Source organism: Orbilia oligospora (genome assembly GCF_000225545.1).
Source record: "Orbilia oligospora ATCC 24927 unplaced genomic scaffold scaffold00112, whole genome shotgun sequence".
Lineage (NCBI taxonomy): Eukaryota > Fungi > Ascomycota > Orbiliomycetes > Orbiliales > Orbiliaceae > Orbilia > Orbilia oligospora.
In genome coordinates, this window is record NW_011645669.1 from 246,342 (window position 1) to 274,318 (window position 27,977).

Below are 27,977 nucleotides of genomic sequence, written 5' to 3' on the forward strand. Positions count from 1 at the left end.
AGACGGACGAAGGGTTAATTATAATAAGTAGAATAAGATTGAGATTGAGGGACGAGAAGAGAAACGAGAATGGGAAGAGAAGAGAAGAGAAGAGATATCCAGGAACAGAACTGTGAAGGGTAATAACAGGAAACCCAGCCGAACAGCCCCGGTCAACGACCCACCCGAATATCTTGGACCGACTTACATACGATCTGTCTTCCCTTTTATCCTCTGCGATTACTTAAAAGCAGTTAATCTTCGAATTGATCATTCATGCATTCATTGCTGGCTGACTGGCTGGTTGGCTGGCATTGAGGCTGGCTGGCCTGGGAAATTTCATTTGAAACCTTAGCCCCTCGATCTCGATCCTACCCATACATATCCTCATACACGATACATCATCACCATCATCATCACCACTTCTAAATTCAAGGGTTCACAATTACTTAGGTATGTATTTTACTATTACTAATTTTGTTCTCTTGAGTCGGAACTCTTCCGTAACTAATAACCCTCGTGTATCAACGGAACGGGCATGCTATCAAAATCTGGGCCCTTTCCTTCCCTGATCAATGCCCATCCCAAACCAGGCTGTCGCAACCGTGGGCTCTATGACGCAAACAGGCTAGTCCAGTCCAACCAGGCCCATTAGCACCAATACGACATGTGCCTTTTGCAAGCCAAGTCGGAGATTATATTTGATAGATGGCTGGAAGGGAAAAAAAAAAAAAAAAGTAAAAGAAAAACAAAGAAAGTTAGTTCCCTCTCACCGGCGCTCTTGCAATCTTGTGTAGACAAGTAAATACCTAAACATACACACAGGACAGAGTACCTCCTAATTATAAGGTCAATAATGTTCAAATCCATGCTCCTCCTCAAGAGCAAGAATAATGGGGTTTCCCCTCCTCGAACCCGAAGTTTGACTCACAAGATCTTATATAAGAGCGAACATGTTGGATGTCTTGCAATTGCATGTCGCTTACCTATTGTTTGGAAGACAATCTCGCCTTTTGCTAAACACCTTTCGATAGTGAGGACTGTGTGTCTCGGTAGGGCGGGGCGGTAAGTACCTAGGCAGGGTTTGCGGCTAGTTAGGAGCAAAATATATGATTAAACCCATAAAGTTTAGAGGTTCTAGGTCTCGAGGGTTTATAGAATCGCGATAACGTCCTAACATCATGAACTTGTGTAGACACGGGAGATCTCCTAATCCAGCACACATAATCATAAAACATCGGATCACTTTTAAATCTCCCTACTGGAGACACATCATAGCTTCTACTGTCCAAATGAGTTTTCTATTATTGAGTAGCTAGAGGTGGAGAATCGCAGAAGATTGCATACCCACCTTACGCTAATTAAGTAAGTACTTATGTATGAAAAACGTAAGAATCGCGCAAAGCATTATACCAAACTTCATGAATTTTACCTGGTTCCCGAAACCCGGACCTCCATGTGGAAATACTGAAATTAACTGAAGAAGTGAGCTGGCAACCACCGCACGTCGGGATTAATATTAGCGAGGAGCTTTTGACTCAATTGGTGCTACATATATCGGTCCTTTTGGCTCGTCCTGTTGGGCTAATCATATCATATCGGCCGTCAAATTTGGTAGAATTGCATTGCATTGCACCGCTTTCCCATTTTTCTCGCATGTCATTTATGACCGCCCTTCAATGCGATTGTCCACCGTTGGAATGTTCCTGGGAAGGGGAATGAAGCCGGATTCGCCGGGCCCAGGCATTTGGGGTGGATTCCTGCCCTGCGGCGATCTGAGGTACTGGAGACCATCCTTCAATTGCAATTCATATGACATCTTCGATAACTACCTACCTAAGTACTTACACAGGAGGGTGTTTTTCGCACTTCGGTTAAACCGGAAGCACTGGCACAATTGCTAGTGCCTTGGTAACATTGGCCTAAGGTTTTGGGAGCGGTATGCACCCTGGGTATCATGCTCAGGTACTTCCACGCTATCTGGGACACTTCCATATCATTTTCTTCGACTTTGCTTTTAATTTTGAAAAAAAATGATAATTTCTCATCCCCTCATGAATGAAATTCATCCGGACCAGACCAGTGAGCGAGCGAGCGAATAAACGAATCGAAACCGCCGTTTGCCAGTTCACAAAGTTTCAGCCATCGTGTATAAACGTATAAACGTACTTATATATATATAGCTTTTAACCACGCCACGACAGACTTGCATGACCGATACTATTTTTCTTATCTGCGGTTCTTCAGCTTTACAAATACTAAAAAAAAAAAATGTGAGAGGGGGAAGAGGGGATAAGGAAATCTGGGTTGTGGTTGGTAATCGGCCATTCAGCCTTATAGCATGCGAAGACCATGTATACAACGGGAGGAGCATAAAGCTGTGAAATATAATGTGTACCTGTTGGAGGGGTTCCTAGAAGCCTGCTTAAGTAGCCGGTACTACATGTGATAAGAGTTTGACCCACCAGGATATGCTATGGGTTCCAAGAAGAAGAAAACAGGAATAAGTCAAAGGAACGGTATTACCACAGGTTGCTTGCTAGAAGCAATGCTCAAACTAGGCTGAAATATCAAGAAATAAAGAAAATAGAGAAGAGTCTTTTGGTCATAACAGTTCATTAGAATGCCATTCAGTTCAGATATGAGATTATCATAAAAAGGAAATTCGTTAAAAATGCAACATGATCCAACAACAGTCAGAAAGCATCAACGACATCAGAAATGACTTAATAGAACTCAACCGGTTCAACTGTACATAATACCCAGATCGTAAAATGAAGAAATAGAAAAAAAAGAGAAGAGAAAAGAAAAGAAGATAATCATGGAAAACACCAGAACAAAACCGTTTTTGTGACATCATCGTGCCTTCCAAGTTGTCGTTGTTGTCTACATAACCTCATCAAAAAGATCATCGATCATCTATAGTATGCAGTTCCTTCCCTCCTTCCGAACCTCGACCCCGCCGCCTGCTGCGTCGGTTGTGGCTGCGGTTGTGGCTGCGGCGGGCCACCGAGGTTACCTGGACCGGGCCGCTGGAATCTCGTATGATCCGGCATGGGGATATTGTTCCTCCTCTCCGGCGGTCCCTGTGGCCAAGCACCAGGCATTTGTGGCCCAGCGGATGGTGGCTCCCGGAACTGGAATGGTTTTTCCTCTTGGTTGATCACCGGCCTTAATGGCTTCTGTGGGCCTTTCCTAGAACCGTATTCATCGAGCCCAAACTCCGCGAACTGTCTTTCGCCACGCGAACGGGCACGACGACGGTCATGTCTTGCAGCTATAATTCCAACTACGTTAGTATTATCGTCGTCGCTAAACGATGAGTAAGAGTAACTACCTCGAATCCTCGCTGTCATATCCATCAACTCATCAATCTGAGGAGGCTGTAGGATTTCATATACGGTAAAAGTATCACCGGTATCCTCGTACCGGTACCCGAGTTCCTCGAGTGCCTGTCTCGTCACAATCTTCCTCGAAATCCGTGTGTGTCGTGGCTCACCACCTCCAGGTGTCTGTGGCACCAAGGCCGCAGCACTGGCTGTAGGAGGTGCGGTGATTTGCAATGGAATCTTCGCTCGTGATCTGGGAAGCGCAGTCCCAACACTCGCACTCCTAGGTCTTTGTCCCATACCGAATTTTCCCATTTTGGGGAACTCATCCATCTCTGGCGAAGTTGGAGGCGATGAAGAGATATCGGCACGGAACCGCCTCATCTTTTCTTCATACTCCCTTTCCTTCTCGGTCATTGCTGTGGTCCTCGTTCGTGCGCTTTCCGAAGGTGCTCCTAGCATTCGCTCCCCGCTATCTCCATCACGACCTCTCCCTCTTTCTCTCTCTCTCTCTCTTTCTCTCTCCCTACTCTTATGAGATCTATGTTGGTTGATAGTGATGGACCCAATGGTTGGCCCTCGCCTTCTATCTCGATTATTAACAGAGATATCAACATCCTGACCACCACCAAGGTCCAGTCTAAGAGCTGTGCTTGTAGGGTCGTCAAGATTGCGCTCAATACGAGCAACCGGGCCCATCGAGCGCCGGCGTCTGTAAGCTTCACGCGGCCCAACGGATTTCGAGCGCCGAACCAAAGCACCGACCGGTGGTATTGGAGTATCCGTCTTGTCTGCCTGGCTCAACGACTCAAACCTTCCGATGGATGAGGATCGGCGGATGAGTTCACCAGGTGGGGCCCTAGACTCACGACGTCCTTGCCGTGGTGCCTCTTGTGCCATTCTTTCCCGTGCCATTCTTTCCTGCATCATACGTTCATGTGCTATCCTCTTTTGCTGTGCGATTCGTTCTTGTTCCTGTGCGGCAAGACGTTCCTGTGCGGCAAAACGCTCTTGAGCAGCAAGACGTTCCTGCGCAGCAATACGTTCCTGTGCAGCAATACGTTCCTGCGCCGTACGATCTTGCGACATGGAGCGTTTGTACGCTGCTGCCTTCTCCGAGTGAGAATAGTACTCCGGTCCTCGACGCTCACGCTGATGCTCACGTCTCTCCATGAAATCTTCACGCCCACGCTCACTTGTATCCGGTGGTGATGCATGACGAAGAGACTTTGTACGCGGCACGGAGCGAGCCGGGACCATGACACCACGGGAACGATCATCCTCTGGGAACCTTGGATCCATATTTTCCTCATCGCCACCTCCTCCTCCATAGGGACCAGCTAGTCTGTACCCTCGGGGAAGATAGTGTGACAGCCTATCCAAAGATTTTGACGGGCCACGATGATTAGCATGGAAGGTGGTGGCACTTTGAACATGTTGACGGTGGGAGGCGTATGTAGATGCGGAAGCTGTTGTTTGAGAATATGAACTATCAGTTGGAGAAGGTGCTCGTTGGCTGTGTGCATGTCCACGATGGGAAGGTGGTGGTGCCCCGCCGCCGCTTCTGCCTGCTGCTACATTTGCAGCGTATGAGTTGTACCGTGCCTGCGGGTGTTGTTGTTGTTGTTGTTGTTGTTGATGATGATGTTGTTGTTGTTGTTGTTGTTGCTGCTGCTGCTGCGGATGGGGAGGTTGGTGATGTCCCCCGCCATGATGACGCCGGGAATCAGCGAGAGAAATGCGCTGGAAGTCCTCGGAGACACTGTCGTCGGTAAAGGAATCGTCGCCGTAGTACGTTGATGACCAGTCATCAGAAGTATCACGATAGTGGGACGGAACTGGAGCAGCAGATGCTCCCGCACCAGCGCCGCCGCCGTATGCGCCATAAAGTCCAGCGGCGTTGCCAGTAGATGCGCGGTATGGATTTCGGCTGGCTGGTTGGCGCTGAGAGCGATGGTCAGCGCCGTAGTAAACGTGTGGAGGATGGCCGGACATGATGTGTTTGCCCCGCTTGGTGATGAGGTTTTGCGGGCTTTTTGGGGGGATGCTGTGACACCCTTATGACGACGCTGTTGGAGAAAACAACAGTTCCAAGGAAGTCTTTTTTATTTCCAATGAATACAGATATCCAACGGAAGTTCCAGGGAAAAGATATCTAGAAGAAGAAGAGGACGAGGAGGGTAAGATGAGGAGAGGATAAACGGCAGGATACGAGACTTGTATCAGAGAGTCTAATACTAGAGCCCGGTAGATACAATACCAACGTCTCAGGTCGGCCGGGTGCACTGAGGAGCAGAAGGAAAGGTTGATTAATTAACCAAGCCAGAAGAGGGGAGATATTATATTAAATCCAAAACACCCGGAAGAAGTGTATCATATGTCCACGAGAGGCTTTTGTATACAAAATGCGAAGCTAGCGCCGGTCTTCGAGGGCTTTTTCCCCTCCTGCCTATGACGAACGAAGAAAGATGAAACGTGAACGGGCTGGGAATGGAAGCAGGGGAGGACAAGGGATCGGATAGACGTCTCCTCTTAGAAGTCACTAGCCGGCTTGACTGTTACTTTATATCCTCGAGAAGATTCGATTCTTTAAAGCTTTTCAATTCTGAGAGATGATAATATTCAGGGAAATAAGTCGAGGATAGAATATTAATATGCAGGTGTGATGCATGCGATGGCTCTGTTTCTCTATGACGAAGGATTTGCTCACAGTCGCTGCAAGAAGATCCGAATGCTGACGACGGCCCCACTCGAGCTTTCACAGGCTAATGCAATGCGATGCTCTCTGTTGGCTGCTGCTGCTGGGTACAGTGCAGTACATGCAGTACATGTACTCATATTCCTGAGGATGTGTATTATAAGGATTCACTTCCGTCGAGCATCAATAGGGTATCAATACATTCGGGAAGTATGTGAGTACTTAAGCATATACCAGAAATACCTAGCACCTTCCTATCTCAAGAAACAAGCTACGTTCAAATAATTTTTTTTTTTTTTTTTTTTTTTTTTTTCAGGGCGCTCGTGATCATTTCGAGAAATTTCACGTCTTTCTAATCCAGTCCAAGCTTTTTCTTCCTTCTTCTTCTCAGCTTGAACTAGCTAGCTTGTTGGTTCAGATCATGGTGGGGCTGTAAGATGCAGCTGTGAGGCAAATGGGAAGGCGCCCTTTGGCATTCGCTGGACAGAACAGAGCTGTGCCATTATGTCATATGCCCATCCATCCATGCAGAATGGAATCACTAACCTCCTTTGGGGAATACAACAGAACCCAACGCTTCCTATCATTTATTATATTATATCGTAGTTTTACGAGATAAGATGTATAAACAATCTATTTAAGTTGATTTGGGCCGACTGTTATGTGATATGGGATATAAGACCCTGGGTTTGGCTCAAAGATCCGATCTATAAAAGAAAATGTATGGTAGCAGACTATATATCGAAATACCTAATTGGTGGCTGTATTCTCCTCTTCGGGTCGGATTTTGGTATATCCATGAAATTATAAATAATTGCTAGCGAAATATTGAATGACGACTTCAAATCATTCATATGCGACTGCCAGGTCAAAGAGAGAGAAAAGGAAAACTCCAAAGCATACCCAAAAAACAACCACCCATAACTCCATCAAAAAACTCCATCACCATACATTAAATGAAAGATCAAACGTGCAAAAATAAATATACATAAGAAAAGTAATTAAAAATAAAATAAAAAACTTTTGTGTCATAAAAACTCTCAGCTCTCGCCCTGATCAGGCGGGTCGTCGAATATGAAGTCGCAGTTTCCGTTTTGTGCTCTCCAATCTTCAGGATTCTGGATAACCGGTGCATCTCGAGATTTTCTGATAAACCCACAAGCTTGGCCGTTTCTAATCAATCCGCTGATATCAATCGAAGTAGAGAGCCTGTATGATTCGGTGGAACTGGAAATTGGACGTCTTTCAAGGCCGAGGTCAAGACCGGGAAGATCTGAGATATCATATTCGTGATGGGAGATAGTCTCTGAATTCGAGTCATCATCCACTACGATAATCATCCAGACACCAGCGGCACCGTTAGCGTCAAAGAGAGGAGTACAATGAAGCCATCTTTCACGGCCGAGCAATTCGCTCTTCTATAGAAATATTGTCAGTTGATGCATCCAAAATAAAGGTATTGCATACAAATATCTTACCTTAGGATTTTGTTCATCGAGTTTACTCAACCACCGAACTTTGATCGTGACACCTCGTGAGTTGGAAAGTGCACATTCAAGCTCTTCACGAACATCATCTGAACCACCAATTTTGGACATGAGTGGAGATTGAAGGATACCCGGTGTACGCATCGAAGGGGAAGCGAAGAGGATCCGAAGAGATGGATAGGGCCGAACGAGAATATACTGTTGAATAATTAGCTTTTGTATTGCAAACGCAACAAAGCAGGAGGACACATACATTTCTGTAGACGCCCCTCAAGGAACTACTCCAAAAATTGATGCTTTTTGTGGTCTTCAATTTCTTTTTGGGTGCTTCTTCTCCTTCCGAGGCCTCGCCAAGGGAACCGGAAGGGATAAAAGGCCCGGTTATCGAATCTTCTTCGGTATTTTGGTCTTCTGCGAAAAGCTCATCCAAGGGATCTTGAATTTTATGATCTTTGTGCAATTGGCCACCAGTTTCCTTAACCTTCTCGATTTCTTCGGCACTAAACAAGTCCGCTAGTTGTTTGAACTCTTCATTCTTTGGCCTAACAAGATCCAAATCTAATTCCGTATCTAGTACTTCGCTCTGCCTCTTCTGCTTCGTCATCAATCGGCCGAAGCCTTCGAGACCGACAAAATTCTTCGCAAGCACTGTGACATCGATCTGGGCACCGATGAAATATCGGACCTGCCCCTTGGAGTCAAGCAAAGGAGCAACCATAACAAGATTTAAGAATGGGGTTCCATCACGTTTGTAGTTCAAAAAGCACTCTGTAATTTCGTGTCCTTGACGAACTGCATCACGAAGACGGGCCACAGAATGCCGTTGTGTTTTGGGGCCCTGAAGGAAGCGACAATTTCGCCCAGAGACGTAGGAGATCGGGTATTGGGTCCTGTTATGACAGTTAGAGACTTCTATTATGTAAGCTAGCTGAGCTTCATGTAGTTACTTACGCTCGATGGAATTCTTCGCTTGCGAACACAATTCTAAATAAGTAAGTTAACGTTAGTTTACTATAAGCTGTAGGCTAAAGGTAAGGATAAATTGAAAACTCACGGATTGTCATGTCGCTGTGGATCAGTCAGGCAGAAGACCTCGCCCAATTCATTTGAGCTTTCCTCCAGATACCGAACCTCACTCCCAGTAATCTTTTTCTGAATGTTGTATGTCACAATCTCAGTATACACCCAAGAGACATAGCGCGGGAGCTCCTGCTCGGTCAGAATCTTGAACGCATCTGCAGCTTTCCTTTCAAGGACTTTATTGACCGGCGTGGTGCCTTCGTCCTCGGTGTGGATCCATGATCTATCAGGAGAAGGACTTGGACCCAGTGACTCAGCCAGAGAATTTGCATAGTTAATGGCTTTGATGGCCTTCTTCGCGTTAAGGTAGTATGTTAACAAATCCATCGATGCGGATGGCCTATAGGAGGCCAAGAACCGTGAGAAGCTATGAAGTAGCCCCGGGTCCGATGTAATAATTCGTAGATGATCCTTAGAATAGAGTTTCTGAGATAGCTCTTCTATTTGCTCTGCAGCTAATCTCTCCTGTCTTGTTGGCACATTCGGGGTAGGTGGAAGAAGGTCGTAGGATTGTAACTCATTGTCTGGGATATACGGAAGAGTCTTCCTCTTTGACATACTAGACGTAAGGTTGTTTGTAGGCGAGGGTGCAGAGGAATTAGTAGTGACAAAGGAAACGATAGACCCGCGAGCCTCAAAGTTGCGGGCGCTGTAGGAGCTACTCGCCGATTGAATCTCGGGGACGTCTGGTAGTACCGAGACATGGGGAACGATTTTGTCAAATCTCTCGTCTCGTTTTGGCTCTTCCTTCCGAACGACGCCCGCGTTTTCCTCCTCTTCCTCCTCTTCCTCCATATCATCGAAATAGCTTATAGCCTCAGATATTTTTCGAGGTCGAGTAATCGACTTTGGAATAGATGCCGAGCTCGCCAAACTCATCGTACTCGTAGAACTGACGGTATTCATGGAACCGACGCTAATATGCATTGGATCGATATGTTCTGATATTCGTCTATTCTTGATTAATCTTGGTAGTGTGAATGGAATCGAAAGTGTTGATTCTCTTCTTGGACTCAATCCAGCAAATACTACTCCTAGTGGCAGATCGTTTTCGTCAGAATGATTCGATGTTGAATCATTCGCATGCGAATACATCCGCTCGTTGGAAGGCCGAATTGGTCGAGGGACAGATAAAACCTCTTCCTCCAATACTGGTGATTCTAGGAAACTCCCTGTTCTAGACTTAACAAGGGGGCTTTGAGGAGCAGATGTGTATGCTTGATGTTGGTTGGAATTGTACTCTTTTATCTGGTCTTTCAGGGCCTTTCTAATCTTTATAGCCTTGCTGCTGTCTTTAGATGACTTCCGTCGGAGGGGCCCGAGGGATAATCCCCTCCTAAATGGATTGTCGTCCGAAGAGCTTGTCGAAGAGCCGGAAATACGCCTTAGGAGGTCCATTTTAATTTTGCCAGTGTATGGAGTAACCTTGTTGGAAATAGTGTGTTGTCCTGGTTGTTGAAAGTATCGACGTCCAATGCAATGTCGACAGTCGAAAGATGATCTCTACTAGAACCCGGAACCAATGCAAGCTGATCTTAACAAAAACCGAATAACCTTCAGCTTCTAGAATTCGAAAGGAAAGACGACGTTTTGGATTTTCCAACCAAACTAGCACTGACAGGAGTATTTAACTGTCTCCTCACTTGCTACACCCAGAGCACTTTACCCAAATCATATATGTTGGCTGGCAATCAGGTACTTTATACTTGAAACCTTAACCGCAATCCGGGGCACTGCTGGAAAGTGTATTGAACTCGGAAAAACTTTAGGGTCGATAAAGTTTCAAACGTTTCTCGTGTTTCCCCTGCAGAATCCGATTGTTTCCCTGGTTGGAGATCTTGCTCCACAGTTCACTGCAGCTCACAAGGTTTCCTATCACTCGTGGAAGCCTCATGGCCAATGGAAAGCATGGTTCATTGGGCGAAACCTAGATTTGGGTTGTTTGGTGAGGTGTATGAATTAAAAGCAGGGTAAACATGACCAGGGTCATTAACCTTCCCGGGATACCGCGATATCAACATTGACTTGGGCGAAGAGAATTCGTTTGAAGAGTTCTCGTTTCGAAATTTTCTCCCTGGCTAAGAAGCTTGGTTCGATAATGAAAGCAGGAAATTCTAGCGAATGCCCTGTTTAAGTGGAGATGCAGGTACGGCGGCATCGTTCGATTGAGATTTCGCAGCGTGCTGTGGTGCTATAATCACGTAAAACGGGGGCGGTTTAACGAAAAAGGCGTTCCTGAGCCCCACCGTTTGATTCACCGCCCGCTGTGATAGTTATTGGCCGTTTCCGTCAGGCAATGACATCGCCCTGCGCAGGTACCACCCGAAGCTACTTTTTTTTGCAATCTTAAACTCTATCAGCCCGTTTCTCTCCATCGGTGCGCTCCCTTCGGTTACTGCGTGCTGCGGGTTACTCGACTTCTATGGATGATTCCATGCCGGGAATAGAGCAATCAAATTACCTCCGCAGCTGCGGCCTGTTGCGACATTAATCCGATGGCGAAAAGTGGTTGGTCGGGACTATTCCGTTCTCGCAGAAACGAAGGAGAACTTTTCGTGGGTCGGGTCCTCCCAAAGGCCTGGTTGATGAGCCGGGTGGGGTTTGATTCTCGAAGTATATTCCATGTTCAGGTTGAAACCTACCATGCGTCCTGACAGATAGCATACTGTGTATACCTATATTATATAATGCCTATATCAATACTGCAGCATCGATTGATATGTGTGTAGAAGTGGGGTTAGTATACAAACGGTAGACTTGGTCTGGTTCCTAGAATGCCTCCCTTTGTGACGTCTGGGAACGAGAACAGGTAGACAGTAGATCGGTATATACATATCCACACGGTCTGAAACCTAAGGACGTGCGTTCATCTCAAATCATGTAAATTGAATCCAATACAATTTTCGTGGTAATCTAGAACTAGCTGATCCTAGATATATGCCATGCCGCGCCCGTACTGCGAGGATCCGGCGAATGCAAATAATATATTGTGTTCTTCTAGCCTCAAGACCAGGCGCAGGGTGAGGGCAGAGGTGCTCTTCCATTTGAACGTCAACCCATGGGACATGCACATTGCTAACCCCAAACCGATAAAACTATCACATATTAGATTGTATATCTTCTTCAGCCTTGTTTCTCGATCTGGCATGCTGTCAAGCTCAAGCCATCAAGCTTGGAGTCCAGAGTTTGTCCGTATGATGCGAAATGGAGGGCTGAAATCCAAGGTCATTGGCCGTGAACCTTTGTCGCCAAGGCCGCTTTACATGGAAATACTGTGCAACCAGGCCAGGGTTAGCCTTGGTTGATGCAGTACATTCTACTCTGCGCTCATGATCATGCAGGAATTTGAATTCAGTATTATGTCGACCAGCGAAGGCCTCTCATATGCTCATACGATGCAAGGAAATAAACGGTCTATAAAAACCCAGTCGTTGGGCCCTCGAAATTTTGGACCCATTCTCATCAATATGCGAGACGATCGTTCTCTACTATTTACCTGCTCTTATATTTACAGCCACTGCGCAGATGAAATCTATATGATAAGTCAATTAAAAATCAAATACACATATCCAATTACACTAGCCTTATCATTTTAAACACATGGCCTCAGGAATTACAACTCGTCGTATGCCAAAAAGGCAAAGCTTGCTGCTACTATCCGAGATCGATAAACACAAAAATGAGATCGAGTTTTTGTACTGCGTCGAAAACCTGTCTCTGAAGCAGGTAGTCGAGCACATAAACAAGACGCACAACTTAAATGGGAAGTAAGTATACTAGTACCGTATATGTGATAAATGGCGATTTAGGATGTAGCTTCACAGGCTGATTCAATATTACAATCGTTGGATAGATATCACCAATACCGCGATCGACTGGCGGCGTGGCGTAGTAGAAAAAATATAACAAAGGCAGAATGGCTAGATGTCCACAGACGCTTGAGTGAGCGGGAGCGACTAGGCAGGAAGTCCGGTGCCTATGTGTGCCTCAATAAGATCACTATAATACCGGAGAATAGGCTCAAGCGGGGCCTAGACCGACATGTCACTGCAACAGATAAGATATTCATGAAAGCTCAAGGTAAATTATTTGTTCACATTTATGTATCGTATCTAGTAAATTTCGAAAGATGCTAAGGTCACCTGTCCCAATTTTTTGTTTAGAAACCGCCCCGATAGTGGAATGCCAAATCAGTATTCAGTCGCCGCCCTCCTGGAATGACTTCATACTCCCTATATATCGGAATATCACTAAAGCTATGTTGGAAAATATCCCAATTAAAATTACGGAAAAGTCGCTACTAGAAATCCTTCTCCCTATGGTCTCGCAATATCCCGAAGGCTCGCTCCAAGTTAGCACGATGGATACGAACACATACTTCGTGTTTCTAAAAAGTGTGATATATTCGATATCGAATAATCTAATCCCATTCAAATTCATCCACTGCAAACTAGAGGACATAGACGAGCGCGGCTATCGCCGACCGTTTAAAACTCTTCTGTCCCAAAAACTCACATCCATTACCGCAGCCTGCGAGAGGCTCATGCCGATATTTTATTCCCGAGGCGATGATGAGTTCATAGAGCATGCTAGGAAATCTCAGCCCGGTTTAATTTCATACTTCTCAATCATTAGAGGCTTACTGGAATTGAGTACCGAACCACAAGTCTTAGAATCCTGGTCTTCAATCGAACCCAACCGGGATGTTGTACTCTTTTATCCCTCTAACTTTTTCTCACCCGGCACAATACGAGTCGAACCTTATAAATTCTGCCTAAGGGAAATATGTGACGAACTTATTGAGCATGGCATACAACCAACGTCTCTGCTGGAATCAAAATTGTTCTTCCACCTTTGTTGTTGTCTTGAAGATTTTGCGCCATTTTTCCTACTTACTCCCCAAAATCTAGTATCAGCACTTGCGGTTCAACATTCTGAGGAGCGAATAAAAAGCTTGCTACAGATACGTGATATAGCACAAATACAACTCCTGCTCAAGGCTGGATTCAGGCTTGACTACGGGCTTGAGGAGAAACTCTTAGGTGTAATAATCCTCAAACATAATAAATCGACAAGAGAGTTTTGGTTGAAGCTGTGGAGGCGTCAACAATGCCTAGTTTCAGGCCGTGTGGCTACAGATTCTAGTGATGATGATCAAATTCCGATTACGGACTTCATTCAAATATTCCATGGGGCGGTTCAGCATATTTATGACCTAAAGGACATAGAGAAACCCGAGCGTCAACGCGGAACTATGTTTCGCTGGGCCATGGCCACTGAAGAATACGGAGATATCATGAACGACCTACTAAAAAATGACCTTCCTGAGGTAGCTCTTTGGGAAATGTTACTCATCGGGCATCTGGTTACCCTGAGGCCATCTTCTTTAAACCTCTTGTTGGAACTTCTCAGTCGCAAGTATCCGATGGTTTATTTTGAGACGTACATTTTCCACATCGTCCATCGGATGAGATATCACCCCGAAGTGTACCTCGAGATACATTATGGAAGGGAAACCAACTACATTGATGTTCTGCATATGCTCTTGTCACGAGGAGTCGACGTCAACTTCAACCTAGATTCACTAATCTCGCCTGTATCATATATGATACAGGAATGCAGTTTATTCGCAGATACAGGGTACCCGAAAGATTTCGAGCTTGAGTCCAGTGTATTGGATTTACTGGTCGAGGCGGGGTCGGATATAAATGCTCCGCTTTTGTATTGTCCAGAAAAGAATATTGATACAAAGCGCCTTTGGTACTATCAACACCTCCGACCTGTAGACATGGCATATTGGGGGGATTTTAAGGAGTATTTTTGCTATCTTCTATCCCAAGATGTATGCCTAGACAGGTTTCCAATGAAGACAATGGACTCACGGCGTGGCTGGATCCCATGTCCTCTATTTATCCAAGCGGCCCATAACTGCGACCTTAAGTATGTGTCTGAGCATTGGAATACTCGGATGAGATGGAGTGACGCTCCTTATTTGTGTCCGGGTAATTATAGCCCGTTTCCGGAAATTGAAATGGATGCTACTTGCGACATTGAGGCCACCAAGGAGCTCCTGGACCTTAAAAATCCGACCCCGACCCCGACCCCTGAAGAGCTGTTCAACCTAATTGCGGTGCTTGCCGTAACAGAAGGACGCCGGTCCGACATTACGGGTCCAGTTCTTACAAAAACAGAAATCGAATGCGGGTTTGCATTGATATCTACGGCAATTCAGAATCGTTGGGTGAAAGTTGGTTTCGAAATGCCCTACCGTAATCGCTTCCGCTCCCCTTTATGCTTGAGTATTATTTATGATAATGTTAGGCTTATGGAGCATCTACTAAATCTCGAAGCTGACCAGTTCATTTACAAAGATGTTGATATGTGGTGGCGGCGGCTGTCTGCGGTACAGCTGGCAGCAGGGGTGAGCGTTCGCCTTCTAAAGGCACTTGTGGCACGGGGGGCCGATGTAAATCAACCACCTTGTCAATTTGCAGGATCAACCGCCTTGCACGAAGCAATTGAAAAGGGCAAGCTTTCCTGTTTATCGTATTTGCTATCTAAAGGGGCAGATATACATACTCTTGATACTAGAGAGCACACAACCTTGATCGACTTGATAGGAGAACAACCTGTTCCAGGCAAATCAGCTCTTGAATACGCTATTTTCATGGGGAGGATCGATGCTGTATCCTTGATATTACAAGCTGAGCCTGCCTGTCAGCCCATGGCGTTGGAATTTGCCCGAAAGCATCACCAATCGACTATAGCGATGTATATCGAGACTTGGGAACCAGGCTCACCCGAAAATATAACAGAAGATATCGATGAGGATATTGAAATGTCCCTTTGATTTTGATTGAACACCACCCCGGCCCGGATTAGCTGCACGAAGTTCAAATGTGGTATTTTCTAAAAAGGAAATTGGGCTGGTTCGGGAAATTTACTCGGAGCTGTATGATCGTTCCATTTAATTTCAAAACCACCTCATTTGGAAACCATTTTGATACCACTTTTAGGAATATAGTTGGGTCAAGTCGATTAAGTTTCAACAAGATCTTAAGAATGTACCTAAAATTACTACCCTATCGAGTCATTATATGTGTCATGTATTCAGTTTGTGGGGGTTTTAAGTTTCCAAGAGTCTACTGAGTTTCGCTCCATAAAGTTTACATTCAAGATTGTGCCTACATGTGCTCGCGCTCGTAGTAGACTTCGTACGAGATTTCTTCTTAATTAATTAATCATGTCAGCCACATGGACTTCTTCATTTGATTAAAAGTGTATATGCTATAACTTTTGTCTAGTTCCGTATATAGATTTAATGACGCTCTATGCTGGACGCTAGCTTTTGCTTTCCACCAACCCATATATCTTACAAATTTTAAAAAATAGATTATACGAGTCATTCCCTTCTACGGGAAACTCAGATTCCCCATCGAGAGCCAAAAGGTCGTCGATGCTCCTAAATGCCCCCCAGATTTCCAGCCGAGTCACGCTGTAATGGCTTCTAATCGTCGAATTTAATCTTTGTGGCTGCCTTGGCATCACTAGTATCCTTGTAGAAAGCTCCGTAGCTGGCGTGTTCCTTCTTCTTGACAGTCGTTCCGAACTTCATTAGGTCGTCGGGAACTTGTTGCTTTGCAGCCTTTAGGACGTTGATCAAACTATACGTAATATTGTTAGTATCTCAGAAGTTATTATCAAAATTTGAGGAATTAAACATACCTTCCGCTGTGAGCCTTATCATGGTCAGTAAAGAATGTGACGGCCTTGCCCAACTCACCAGCTCTACCTGTTCGGCCGATTCGGTGCACGTAATCCTCAATGGTCAATGGGAAAGTCACATTGATCACCAATTTGACATTCGGGATATCCAATCCTCGAGCTGCAACGTCTGTGGCAACAAGAACAGGAGTTCTACCTGCCTTGAATTCTGCCAATGTACTTGTTCTAGTCGCTTGGTTCAGATCACCATGAATACCACCGACCTTGATACCCTTTGCCCGGAGGAAGTTTTCGAGTCTTGCGGCTTCTTTCTTGTATAATGCAAAAACGAGAATTCGGTCGTTCTTGGCGTTAGGAGAAGAGCGTTGGTGAGCATGGATGATGTTAAGAAGACGTGGCTCCTTGATTCTTCCATCCGCAAGAACTTCCACTGTCTGGGAAATCCTGGTGTTTGCACGGAGATCACCATCATCGGGACTGTTGATTCCGATTCTGACGGGCTTGGTCATGAATGTTGACGCTAGTTGTCTGACACTCTGCGGCCAGGTGGCGGTGAACATGAGAGTCTGACGTTTCGGCGTAGCTGGTGTGGCGCCGAGGATCATCTTGATGGCGTCCTCGAAACCCTTATCAAGCATCCTGTCAGCCTCGTCAAGGACGACGTATTCCGCCTGCGAGATGTTGGCAGCTCCCTCTTCCAAGAAGTCATTAAGACGACCAGGTGTCGCAACAATGACAAGAGCCTTCTTCAGGGACTCTCGCTGAGGATCCTTAGGCACACCGCCGTAGATACATGTGGCAGCATCCTTCAATCCTGCAGCTATAGTAAGTTTCTCGACCTGCTCGAAGATTTGCATGGCAAGCTCTCTTGTCGGCGACACGATGACTACTCTAGCTCCAGATTTCTTCGGGTTTCTGTCAGATTTTGGAAACTTGCAAAGGTACTGCACTGCCGGATAGGCGAAAGCCATCGTCTTTCCGGAACCGGTTTCTGCAACACCGATAAGATCCTTTCCAGCGAGAAGGTAGCTCCATGATGCGGCTTGGATTGGTGTTGGGGTTTTATAGGCTGAGAAAGGTGCTAGGTGAGATTTATCGATGGCAGGGAGATCGGAGAATTTAAGAATCAGGTCACACGACTCGCTATCAGGCTTTGATGGATCTGTAATCTTGATCGAATGCGTCTTCATATAGGAGCCTATCGCGGCGCTATCGGCTGGAGCAGGAGATTCGGTCCCGTTGGCAGTTGTTGGTGCTGTGCTCCCATTAGATTTAGTCTTAGCCTTCGCATCTTCGCTTTCGGAACTGCCACTTTTGCTTGACGAGTTCGAATCCGAGTCCACGTCCATCTTATCTTCGACAGCTGGTTCTGCAGTTGCGCTCTCTGCTATATCCTCCATGACCACATCCTCGACTTTTTCCTTGCTGCTGGTAGCATCAGTCTCCGCCTTGGCCTTTTCTGCCTTCTTTGCTTCCTTTCTAGCCTTCTTTTTCATCTCCTTTCTCTCCTCTGCTGACAGTTCCTTCTCTGCGAGCTTGGTTTCCTTCTTCTTCTTCTTGTCCTTCTTAGTCTCAGTAGGAACAACCTCCCCATCAACTTCGGCCTTATCTTCTCCAAGCTTCTCCTTTTTCTCTTGCTTCCGTTTTTTCAACTCGGCCTTTCTCGCAGACTTATCACTCTTGCTTTCACCCTCAGGCTTTTTCTTAAGCTCTTCGATAGTCATTTTTGTATAATCGAGCTGCTCGCTTGGAGTTTCTGCAGGAGCTTTTGTTTCTGAATCATCATTGGTAGCGATATCTGACTTCGAGGATTTGCTCTTCTTCTTCTTCTTGTCCTTGCGCTCCTTGCGCTCGTCTTCTGCCTTTGGGGTATCGGCATGGGAGATGACAGTTGACTGCTCATCCGCCAATTCGGTTTCAGATGCCTTTCTCTTTGTACCCATTGCGACGGTGGTTACGGGGGGTAATTGATTAGATACGGTTGAAAGTGATTGTGGATCGAGGGGTGTGTTCGTCGAGTGTAGAGGGAAGAAATTTTTGTATGGGCAAAAAGGCGTTTTTTGCGACGGAGCAGAAAAAAAAAGTTCTTGGCGCGCATACGAGGACCTGTCTCACGAACAGGGATCCTTGTCCAAGCGATAGAATTTACACCCTCAATATCAAAGACTACGCCTAGTAGACGGCACCTCACGCTGATATCATGGAGCTTCAACCAAGGCCTTAGGATCGCTCCTAACATGAATCAAGATAGTACGCTCGCCTACCAAATACTTAGACTTGACAATCGATTACAAATACAGGCTACGGCTATTCTCAATACGGCCAATTATCGTCAACCAGTTAGTTTATTGCTGTCGTTTTGTGTCATCGCAGTTTTTTTCTATTGTACATTATCGTGATAATCGCGTATTCCCTGGTCTTTTTTTGCGAACAATATTACCAGTCTGAGACAGTCAAGTATCAATCGACAATAGCAGCGAGATGATTGAAAGTTCAGGACAGGGTCTCCGTACGCGGGCGCCTGGGGGACAAATCGTAAGGTAGAAGCATAGAATGAGGAGAGGGAAAAAACGGAAGAACGACAAATGCAATATGCGTAAGGATAGAGCAATACAAAAGCATAAAAGAGTAAGAAGATCTCGCATATATAGGAGAGGAAAACGCCACAAAACGCCGCTGTGTGCAATGCCTGTATCGAAAATCAGAACATAGACGAGGAAACGAGGTATCATGAACACTGGACGCGATGCAACTGCTGGGAAAGAGGAAGAACAATATGAGCGTGCCTACCGGCGCTGAGGAGGTGGTGGAGGTGGTGGAGGAAGAGTGCTATGAGTTGAATTGAACATTACTCGGTGAGCGGGGTACGGAGAGAACAAAGTAGCAGGGAAACGTCTGGCAGGCCTATGGACCATTGTGCCATTGTAGAACGTGGTTGTACCAAAATACTTAACATTGCCACCTATGACAGACCTATTTGCGAAATCAAAAGTTCCGACTTTCGGATAAAGTAAAGTGTGGGGCGGAACAGGCAGCGGACCCATAAGTAATGGCGGGGCCATAGAAGCAGCAGGGATTGACTGTGTTGTAGGTCGAGGAAATCTAGGGATTGCAAAGGCCTGGACCGTATCGATAAGTTTGATTATAGCAGGATTTGTTTCCTAAATACCTCCTGCCATGATCTGCTGTCTCAACTGAAGGATAGCAGCCTGTTGTTCCGGTGGGAGCATAGAGATTTGTTCCGGTGTGAGTGACATGACTTGTTGAACGAGAGCTGCTTTATTAGGGTCCATTGCCGGTTGTGCTGGCTGTGGGGGTGGAGGTGGCTGGTATTGCTGCTGTTGAGGTGGCGGAGCGGTATTTGTAGCAGCACCAGAGCTCTCAATGACCTGGCTCAGAATAGATGGATCCACCAGATTCATCAACAGCAACGCCTGGAAGATAGCGTAGCAGAGCTGTGGCGCCTTACGAAGGAGTTCCATGCACTTCGCAGGGTCAGAGAGAGCAAGTTGCTTCATTTGTGAGATAACGTCCAGTAGTTGTGCGGGTGGAAGGGTCTCAAGAGTCTTAGAGATCATGTCGGGAGCTTCGAGGTTCGGCGGAACCTCAGCGCCGGGTGGTAGTTGTGGGAGGAGGGAGGCTCCAGAAGAGGATCCAGCATTGGCAGCGGAGCCACCAGCAATGTTGCCACGAGGGTTTCCAGCAGCCGGAGGTTCGTAACCATCCTGCGCATCTTTGTCTCCCTCGTGTGAAAAGTCTACACGTAGCTTGCGGCCCATGATCTCGAAGTTGTCGAGGTTGCGAACGGCGGAGGCGGCGATTTCGGCATCGGCATACTCGGCGAAACCAAATCCTTTCGGTTTTCCAGTATCGCGATCGTAAACGAGTCGAAAGGACAGGACTTGTCCGACCTTGGAGAAGATATCAACGATCTGTTCTTCACTGAGACCTGTGGTTATATTGCGATCACGCGACACAATGGCGCGTGGTAGTGGTTAGCTAGTTGTTTGCAACGGGTTTTTCGCGACTAGGGTATACAGGTAGCACCCACCATACGGAATGTTGCCAATAAAGGCGATTCGGGAGGGGACTTTCTCGTCAGGCATGTTGGCAGGGGGTTTATACGATCGAGATGGTTGATTTAGAGGTGAGGATTTCGGAGAATTACAATTGAGGTTGGTGACGTGATGAAAGAGGAAGAGAGATGAGGTTGGTTGGAGAAGACGAATGGTGGTGGATGGAGGATGGCGGATGGACTGAGGGAAAGAAATGTCGGGAAGCGGCTTAAACGCCCAGACTTTTTGTGCAACATAAAAAATGTTTAACATTCACAACGCATAATGCCAGAATTATTTCCACACATTTACATTGCATTCAATCCTACCGATCGATGCCAATACTAATAGCTTCCTTTATTTGAGGGACATAGTGTCTTCGAAGCTTCAAGCACTTAAGTTTCTAATCTCACTGTGGTGCACGAGAGCGATTATCAATACTTTATTACGGCGTTTCATATTCATCGAAACTATATCACAAGTGAAATTTACTAGCAATCCAGTCAATCGGAAAGATATTCAAAAGCATTACTTTTTCAGCACAACAGAGACTAAATACTTGAATAGTTAAGTAAACCTTAGTTATAATAATCTCATATTTGTGACTCCTCCCTAAAATACAGATCCCTTGGGGGAGCTTCTAGCAGTTATTGGACATTACATAAGCGGCGTTTAGCCCAGTATCACCATGGCTAAATGCTTGCTCGATCACTGGATCGACAGTCTCGAAGATATACCTGGCTTAAAGCATCTCTCCCTCGCCGTCCCCATTATCGTCTTCACTCCAATCTAATTCATCATCTATCGCTGCCGCCGCCTTTTGTACTTCCGCCAGCCCACTGACCTCCTCAATAAACCCTGGCTCATTCATTGCCTTCTTAACAAACTCCCAGCCACCGTCGTCAAAAGCACTAAGCATCTTATTTGAGCATGCACTACAATAGATATAGCCGGGTGCATGGATAAGTTTGTTCTGGAAGTTAAATAAGAAGCCTCTAATTTGATGGGGGACCGTTCCGAGTGGATGAGACCCACGATCTTCGTCGGGGCTGGCCGGTGCGGGGGCAGACGCACTATACGGAAACCGATTAGTACACAAAATGTGAGCATAGATCAACCAATATATGCGACTTACACTTGAGGATGTTGGAGTATTGAGACAAAAAGTTCGACAAGCAGGGCGGATGCTATAGCAGCAATTCCAGGCCTCGTGACAGTACACATCTGGTCCAGCGTTTGGTCTTTGATTGACTGTAATAAATCCGCTTGTTAGCATTATCCCGAATATATTTATAGATTTTCAATAATAAATGCCTACATCTGCTGGTGCAACAACATCATTGCAGAAGTAACACCCGAGCTCGGATACTGGCTCTGTGACCTGCGGCTTCTTGTCGTCCACGGCCTCACCCTCATCCTCGGTCTCTAGCTCGGGGCGAACCCCATGCCTCATAACAACAAATGTATCAAACCCGAGAGCCGCATTGAGGACAATTTTCCCGTAGAACTTCCCTAATAGAGTTGGCAACCATCGACTTTCTCTTGTGTCCATAAGCAAGAAAATAGCGTCGTGTTCTTGGATCAGCGATACAAGTTTGTCATAGTCTGCCTTCATTTGTTCACCATGAGCTTCATCGCGGATAGGATGACCCGCCATCGGAACCATCATCTTGAAGCCTTGTGCATCAACATTTGGATAGATTTCCTTCAGAGCTTCAGCCGCTTTAATAGCTTTGGGCTGACCACCATTTAAGCAATCTTCAAACTTGAACAGCGGTTGTCGCACAGGGTTTGAGTAAGAGACCGTGGCATTATCGATGAGGGTAATCTTGTGGACTCCCCATCCGAGAAGGATACGTGAAACGTAGGCTCCGAGAGTCCCGGCCCCCAGTAGCAGACATTTAGTGCCTTTGATCTTGTCAAGGTCTAGATTGGGCGCAATTCTCCACTTCATCAGGCGGTTGTTAAGATCAACGGCTGAATCAGCCAGTCGTGTCGGGTCCATTATTTGAGAGAGGTCTGCCATCCTAGGAGCTAGCTTTTTTTCTCGATTCCTTTCCCACCCGGTTATTTTTGGAAGAGGGGCGTCTTTTATGGATAAATCCGAGAGATCTGGGGGACTGTCATCTTTCAGAGTCCAAATAACGCTTCTCGGTTGGTGCCTCAAGGCATGGACATCCCTGTAACCAATAATGTTCACTTCTTGGAGCTTCCACCGCTTCCTGATCAAGTAAAGGAGATTTCGCAAGGGCCATCCGGGGTGCTCTTCGAAGTTACTTGGATCCGCGAAAGCAACAAAAGTATCTTTCTTCTTATCTTCAACATCATTGAAGAATCCTCGTTCGTAATCCCCCAATGGGGCTAGTTTCCAAACAGTATCCTCGTCATCGATAGGGGATTTAACTCTTTTAACCAAAAAAAAACCTCGTTGTCTGCTGTCGATACTATATCGCCACGTAGTAACGACATCACACAAGGATGAAGTTTCCTCTACACTGAATTGCCGACGCTGGCCGACGACGGACCAAGGTGGAGAGGAATGAAGAGCTGGAAAGCCGCACCAGTATTGGAAATGATACTTCTTTAGGTTGGCAAAAGAAAGTATTGTAAATGAGGAGAGAAGGGAAGGGATCGAATATATAGACCCGTCATGGATTGCTTCCCATGTCTGCCTCGAAAGTCAGTCACGGCCGAATTCTAAACGCTATATATGAATGGATTATCTACCGTTCGGCCGGATTTCTGAATGATTTCAGCGTAGTTGGTTTTCTTGAACTCCTCGACGGTGTTGAAGTTCCGTATTATGCCCTCCGCTCGAAACTGCCCCACTGCTGGCCTAAGACGAAATCCTGATAAGCCTAATTTTCATGATTGCGATGACTCATCGCTCAACTTACTCATCTGCAGTCAAGGCAGTACCCCCGATTTGCATGCGACATGAATTTCCGGGTGCATCGTTCGGCTGGATTTCGTAGATACCCAGAACTCGGCGAGCGGACGAGTCCAGCTTGTCATAATTGATTTTGTGGTACGCAAGAGAGGAAAAGAATGCGACATCGATGTCGGATGCGAATGGCGCGAACTGCATCGCGGCGGATCGGAGCCCTAGAGCCTGGTGAATCGAGTAGTGTTTCGATGTGCTTGCAAACCAGCCCTCGGGGTTCCTCGATATGTGATTTAAACTTTAGCTTTCGAAGCTAACTAGTCGGTTGACGGCGGGGTTAAGCGAAATGTTACAACTATCGGTCGACAAGAGAGTTGGATAATGCAAGGGCGTGCGGGTTCAAGGTAGGTTGGTTTCTTGAAGTTTGAAGTCCTGGTTCTGAGAGGTGAAAATGTGATGAAGGAGAATATCAAGTCTTCGACCAGGTCATGACGGTGTTCATGGAATTTATTTAAAAGGCGCCATGCGATCATTTGCCTTGGCCTGTCATACCCCATCGATCACCTGCCGGCTGCCCCGCTATGCTCCACCATCTAGCAACACCAGTGCACTTCGGCTACCATGCGCCGATAGTGCAACACACAAAATACAACGTTACCATGCTTTTCAACATTGCGAATTAAATCCCCTAAATTGAGTTAAAGGACAAGGGTGCTATAAATTTATAAATCGAGATATTCATTCAATACATAAAAGAAGGAATTCCAAAACTACAAAATTTTCTTATAAGGATACATATAATTGCTAAAGTACGAACTACTCAGGACATACCGACTTAACTTAAATATAAAGGGAGTCCAGATCAAGCGAAACTGGCTTACCAAAATTGCAAAATACTCTTAAAGAATGTGTATCCAGTAATCAGAAACAACATAAGTCTCGTAAAGGGCTGGGTCTGCCCGTCTAAATGCGGCAATTGCTCCGGCAATCATTACAATCCGGCTGAGGAGGTATATTGCTGGTGAAATAATACTCAGCATCGTCACCGGACCACCCCATTTCAAAACCACCCGTGGGTAATGCATAAAGACCAGTAGTGAAACGATAGATGCAATGGCTGATGCCCTCCATAGCCATAACTCTGTCAGGGTAGGAAAATGTGTCTCCCAAGATATCAAATGCAGGGCGCCAAATGAAGCTCCAAATAGGCATATCAACGGCCAAAGCCACGAGCCGTATAAGTCCGGATCCCAATGGGCTACCACTCTCTCTTCCTTGTACACCGCAATCTCAGAGACTACGGTGACATTGACACCACCTTTACCATCGAAAACCATCGGTTGCGCTTGCCTTTCTAATCTTTCTGCTTTCCTGGCATCATTGTACTCTTTCTCAAACACTCTCGGCGTCAAGGCCCATATATTGCCCCACGAATTTTGCCGATCTAAACCTTCATCATCGAAGTCGGAACTTATCGCAAGATCTTCGAATTCTTCTCTTTGGGAGCTGGTCATGTTCGGTAGATTGATAACTGTCGGTGACATAATATCTTTTGGCTTAAACCACCAGAAATAATATGTTACGGCAAATAACGGGATGTAACTGATCGTCATTGATTCCAAGGGTGCAAGCGGGAGGTCATGCGCAGACCTCATGATACATTGCGCTACGAACCAAAAGACTTGAACTAATGCCGTAGCCTTTGCGAAACCATCAGTGTTGCTTTTATCCTCTATATCCCGCCTTAATAAACCCCATTCTGCATGATTCCTCCACTCGATAAATCCGTGTCGGAGGAGCCATACGTATTGATTTGGCCATATAACTCGTGATGTTGTTTTTCCAACTCTATAGCGTAATGCCAGCATGCTGATATAGAAAGCATGGATAAGTTCCATACTTTTCCCTTCATCATCTTTATATTCAGCGCACTGCGCAACCATCTTTTTAGCTTGACTCCATTCCTGTAGGCCCTCGACAGCAATAAACTCAGGTGCAACAATTGCTTTAAGAAATATCGCAGTTTTGTGCCACTGGCCCATAGAGTTTGACCTATAAACCCGGCGGTGGATAACGACCCAAGTACAGATAAACATCGTCAGAAGGCAGGTCGTGATTAATGTCAGCGTTCCTCGGCCGCCAGACTCACGCATCCATCCAACCGTAGTCGCATTTTGGGCGAGAGATTCCGTAGAGTTCGAGGGGGCTGTAAATGTCGCGGAGATAAAAGAAGTTGCGGAGGCTGTGCCAGCAGCCGTAGCCATGGTTATAGAAAATATACCAGTATCAACTGGTCAGGGACCATACTACCATGAAGGCGGTTAGATCGAGGATAGTTGGACGTAAAACATTTAGTTCAACGCTAATGGAATAATGGGTCAGATATAACCCAGTATAAGAAGTCAATAATCCTTTAGTATTCCAAGAACCTAAATTCTGGGTGCCTGCCCTCGGTGGGGATCCCCACCGCACCGTGAGGATGTAGGCGATGCCTTACCCCGTTTTAGCCATTTTATTTCTCAGAAAGTTGAGATCTATTGATAGGATATTTGTTAAGTTTGCATTGCTAAAAAGGGGGGGGGGGCCGGCTGCGGGTGCAGGCCATGATTGTGAAATAATATCCAAACACAAGTTCAAGTGTCTAATCCGTAGACATGCAGCTACGCCGTATGGTAGTCCTGATACTAAAAGTAGTTTCGTTAACCCGGCTCTCTTTTGCAAGACGTTTGTAGTTGGATATTTGTCCAAGCTTCTTCCTCGGATCTCCTCACCCGGTTACGAGATGACTGGTTTGCTAGTGCGGAGTCTTTGAGTTTCTCACCTCATTTCACCCGGATACCCTCCTACACGGTTCTGATACAAAAGCAATGTACTCATGAGGCACAGCTGCAGGTATATTGTGACTGATACCCAATGAAAAATTCAAGAACCTTGACTGTTATGGTTTGCCCTTCTCGCAAGAATTGAAAATTGGGTGGGCTAGCATGTTCCCTTAGTGCCCGCATGCCAAGGGCGTCAAATGCGCATGCTGTTCGGTCACACAGAGATCAAAGCCTCGCAAGTATCTTGGTCGTGGAGGTTACACGGCTGCAATAGCTATAACTTTAGGTTAGATCTAATTTACTTCGGGATTGATAAGGCATAGGTGAGCGATAGTCCGGACTTAAGTCGCTTCCTGGAGGAAGCGACCCCCAGAATATTGAGATTATACAATTTCAACATATTCTGCCTAAGCTACGGCTACTAGTTTTCAGCTCGCTGACAATCAGCATTAAATTTAATCTCAGCTCTCGATTCTAATTAACAGGGTCTCGAGTACTCATCTCCAGACGTCACAAGGAATATAGATATATTCCAACAACCGATCAATTACATATCCTCTTAGGGGTTGAACAGTGTTTTTGGGCTCATCTTCAGCTCAGGGCTGGGTTAAATAGCTGAATATTATGCTGAAGATTTATCAAACATACGATACCTCTCTTTTTACTACCTGGCCATAATCCATTATTTCGAATCTAACATTCGCATAACTGCCAGTGTGACAATGGGATTCCCCATAATAACATCATGAAGACCATATTTCAAAATCTCCTCCCGAAGAACTCCAGTCTCGGTCCTCCATTCAACCACTGTTCCCGCCTCCCCCAAATCTCTCTTAATAATATCCTTTTCGGCTTCTAAATCTTCAAAAGTGATACCTCTAGGAACTGTAGCATTCACCGCGCGATGAAACGTAGTTGGCGTGTGCGTCCAAGGAATATCGTAATCATCTTGAGCATGGATAAAAGTGAGCCGGTACTTTCTACCAGCTGCTTCATTTACCTTCACGTACCCCGCAAGACGATCGCCCGTCAACCATTTATCCCGAATAAATGTACTGAGATATCGGAAGGCGATCGGGAACTTCGCGAGTGGCCCTAAAATAGGGATGGTACCAGCGATCCGATAGGTAGCCACCAGCGTTGGAACGTCGACAAAGGCCGCAACAAAAACTGTTCCCGCAAAAATTGTAGCTGGCGACTCCAGGGCGAAATGGTTGATAATAGCAGAGGCCACCGCCGTCCCCATAGATTGACTAAATATGAGAATTCGTTCGGGAGGTATTCCAGCGACTCTTGTGGCCCAGTCGACAACCGCAAGGCCGTCCAGTAGCATACCTTGCTCGGACGGCGAGCCTGTGCTATACCCAAATCCACGGTAGTCAAATGTCAGAACATGGATTTTTTCAGGTCTTCCAGCTGATAGTGCGCGATAATTTGGTGTTCTGTAGCCCGATCCTACTGTGCCACCAGCCCCGTGAAAGTGTAGGATCAACACCGCATCCGGGTCATCTTGTAGGAGTCTGAAAGCCAGCCGTGATGTAATATCTTGAACGAATCCAGCCGGCTCTGCGAGTAATTTCTCCTCATTTTTGCGATATAGTTCGGGTGGTAAAATGTGCCATGCGTAGAGGGATTCGCCGTCCGAAGATTTAATCGAAAATGGGGTCACTTGATTGTGTAGAAATCCAAATATTTCGGGAACATTCAAGTCTTTAAACCATGTCATCTGTATGGCATGTAAATAGACAGCGTGTGCCTGGAAGAAATTGTTGGCGATAAGGCCGAGGAAGCATGCATAGATACCGACGAGGGCCGCAGCAGATATCGAGCTATACTTCAATGTTGTACTTAATATATTCCCCATCGCTTCAAGGTAAGTTACAGCCGGTGGTTTTGATTAAGAGAAACTTGTTAGATT

At 45.9% G+C, this 27,977-nt stretch overlaps 8 protein-coding genes across 8 annotated transcripts; 1 reads left to right on the plus strand and 7 right to left on the minus strand.

Moving 5' to 3' along the window:
• Window positions 1-2,894: 2,894 nt before the first annotated feature.
• Window positions 2,895-5,303, minus strand: AOL_s00112g70 (uncharacterized protein; the record flags this gene model as incomplete). The annotated part of the gene is made up of 1 exon (XM_011127100.1): window positions 2,895-5,303. The coding sequence occupies one exon, from the start codon at window positions 5,301-5,303 to the stop codon at window positions 2,895-2,897; it is 2,409 nt and encodes an 802-aa protein (XP_011125402.1).
• Window positions 5,304-7,046: 1,743 nt separating this feature from the next.
• On the minus strand, window positions 7,047-9,971 carry AOL_s00112g71 (uncharacterized protein; the record flags this gene model as incomplete). Its single annotated transcript, XM_011127101.1, has 5 exons — window positions 7,047-7,424; window positions 7,485-7,691; window positions 7,747-8,383; window positions 8,445-8,477; window positions 8,548-9,971. The coding sequence occupies 5 exons, from the start codon at window positions 9,969-9,971 to the stop codon at window positions 7,047-7,049; spliced, it is 2,679 nt and encodes an 892-aa protein (XP_011125403.1).
• A 2,202-nt stretch (window positions 9,972-12,173) lies between these two features.
• On the plus strand, window positions 12,174-15,423 carry AOL_s00112g72 (uncharacterized protein; the record flags this gene model as incomplete). The annotated part of the gene is made up of 3 exons (XM_011127102.1): window positions 12,174-12,340; window positions 12,427-12,653; window positions 12,737-15,423. The coding sequence occupies 3 exons, from the start codon at window positions 12,174-12,176 to the stop codon at window positions 15,421-15,423; spliced, it is 3,081 nt and encodes a 1,026-aa protein (XP_011125404.1).
• Window positions 15,424-16,080: 657 nt separating this feature from the next.
• Window positions 16,081-18,241, minus strand: AOL_s00112g73 (uncharacterized protein; the record flags this gene model as incomplete). The annotated part of the gene is made up of 2 exons (XM_011127103.1): window positions 16,081-16,237; window positions 16,299-18,241. The coding sequence occupies 2 exons, from the start codon at window positions 18,239-18,241 to the stop codon at window positions 16,081-16,083; spliced, it is 2,100 nt and encodes a 699-aa protein (XP_011125405.1).
• A 1,218-nt stretch (window positions 18,242-19,459) lies between these two features.
• Window positions 19,460-20,404, minus strand: AOL_s00112g74 (uncharacterized protein; the record flags this gene model as incomplete). The annotated part of the gene is made up of 2 exons (XM_011127104.1): window positions 19,460-20,247; window positions 20,350-20,404. 2 exons carry the CDS (start codon window positions 20,402-20,404, stop codon window positions 19,460-19,462), a joined length of 843 nt encoding a protein of 280 aa, XP_011125406.1.
• A 691-nt stretch (window positions 20,405-21,095) lies between these two features.
• Window positions 21,096-23,441, minus strand: AOL_s00112g75 (uncharacterized protein; the record flags this gene model as incomplete). Its single annotated transcript, XM_011127105.1, has 5 exons — window positions 21,096-21,426; window positions 21,489-21,604; window positions 21,672-23,021; window positions 23,081-23,189; window positions 23,251-23,441. The coding sequence occupies 5 exons, from the start codon at window positions 23,439-23,441 to the stop codon at window positions 21,096-21,098; spliced, it is 2,097 nt and encodes a 698-aa protein (XP_011125407.1).
• A 695-nt stretch (window positions 23,442-24,136) lies between these two features.
• On the minus strand, window positions 24,137-25,501 carry AOL_s00112g76 (uncharacterized protein; the record flags this gene model as incomplete). Its single annotated transcript, XM_011127106.1, has 1 exon — window positions 24,137-25,501. The coding sequence occupies one exon, from the start codon at window positions 25,499-25,501 to the stop codon at window positions 24,137-24,139; it is 1,365 nt and encodes a 454-aa protein (XP_011125408.1).
• A 1,240-nt stretch (window positions 25,502-26,741) lies between these two features.
• Window positions 26,742-27,923, minus strand: AOL_s00112g77 (uncharacterized protein; the record flags this gene model as incomplete). Its single annotated transcript, XM_011127107.1, has 1 exon — window positions 26,742-27,923. The coding sequence occupies one exon, from the start codon at window positions 27,921-27,923 to the stop codon at window positions 26,742-26,744; it is 1,182 nt and encodes a 393-aa protein (XP_011125409.1).
• Between the last annotated feature and the right edge of the window lie 54 nt (window positions 27,924-27,977).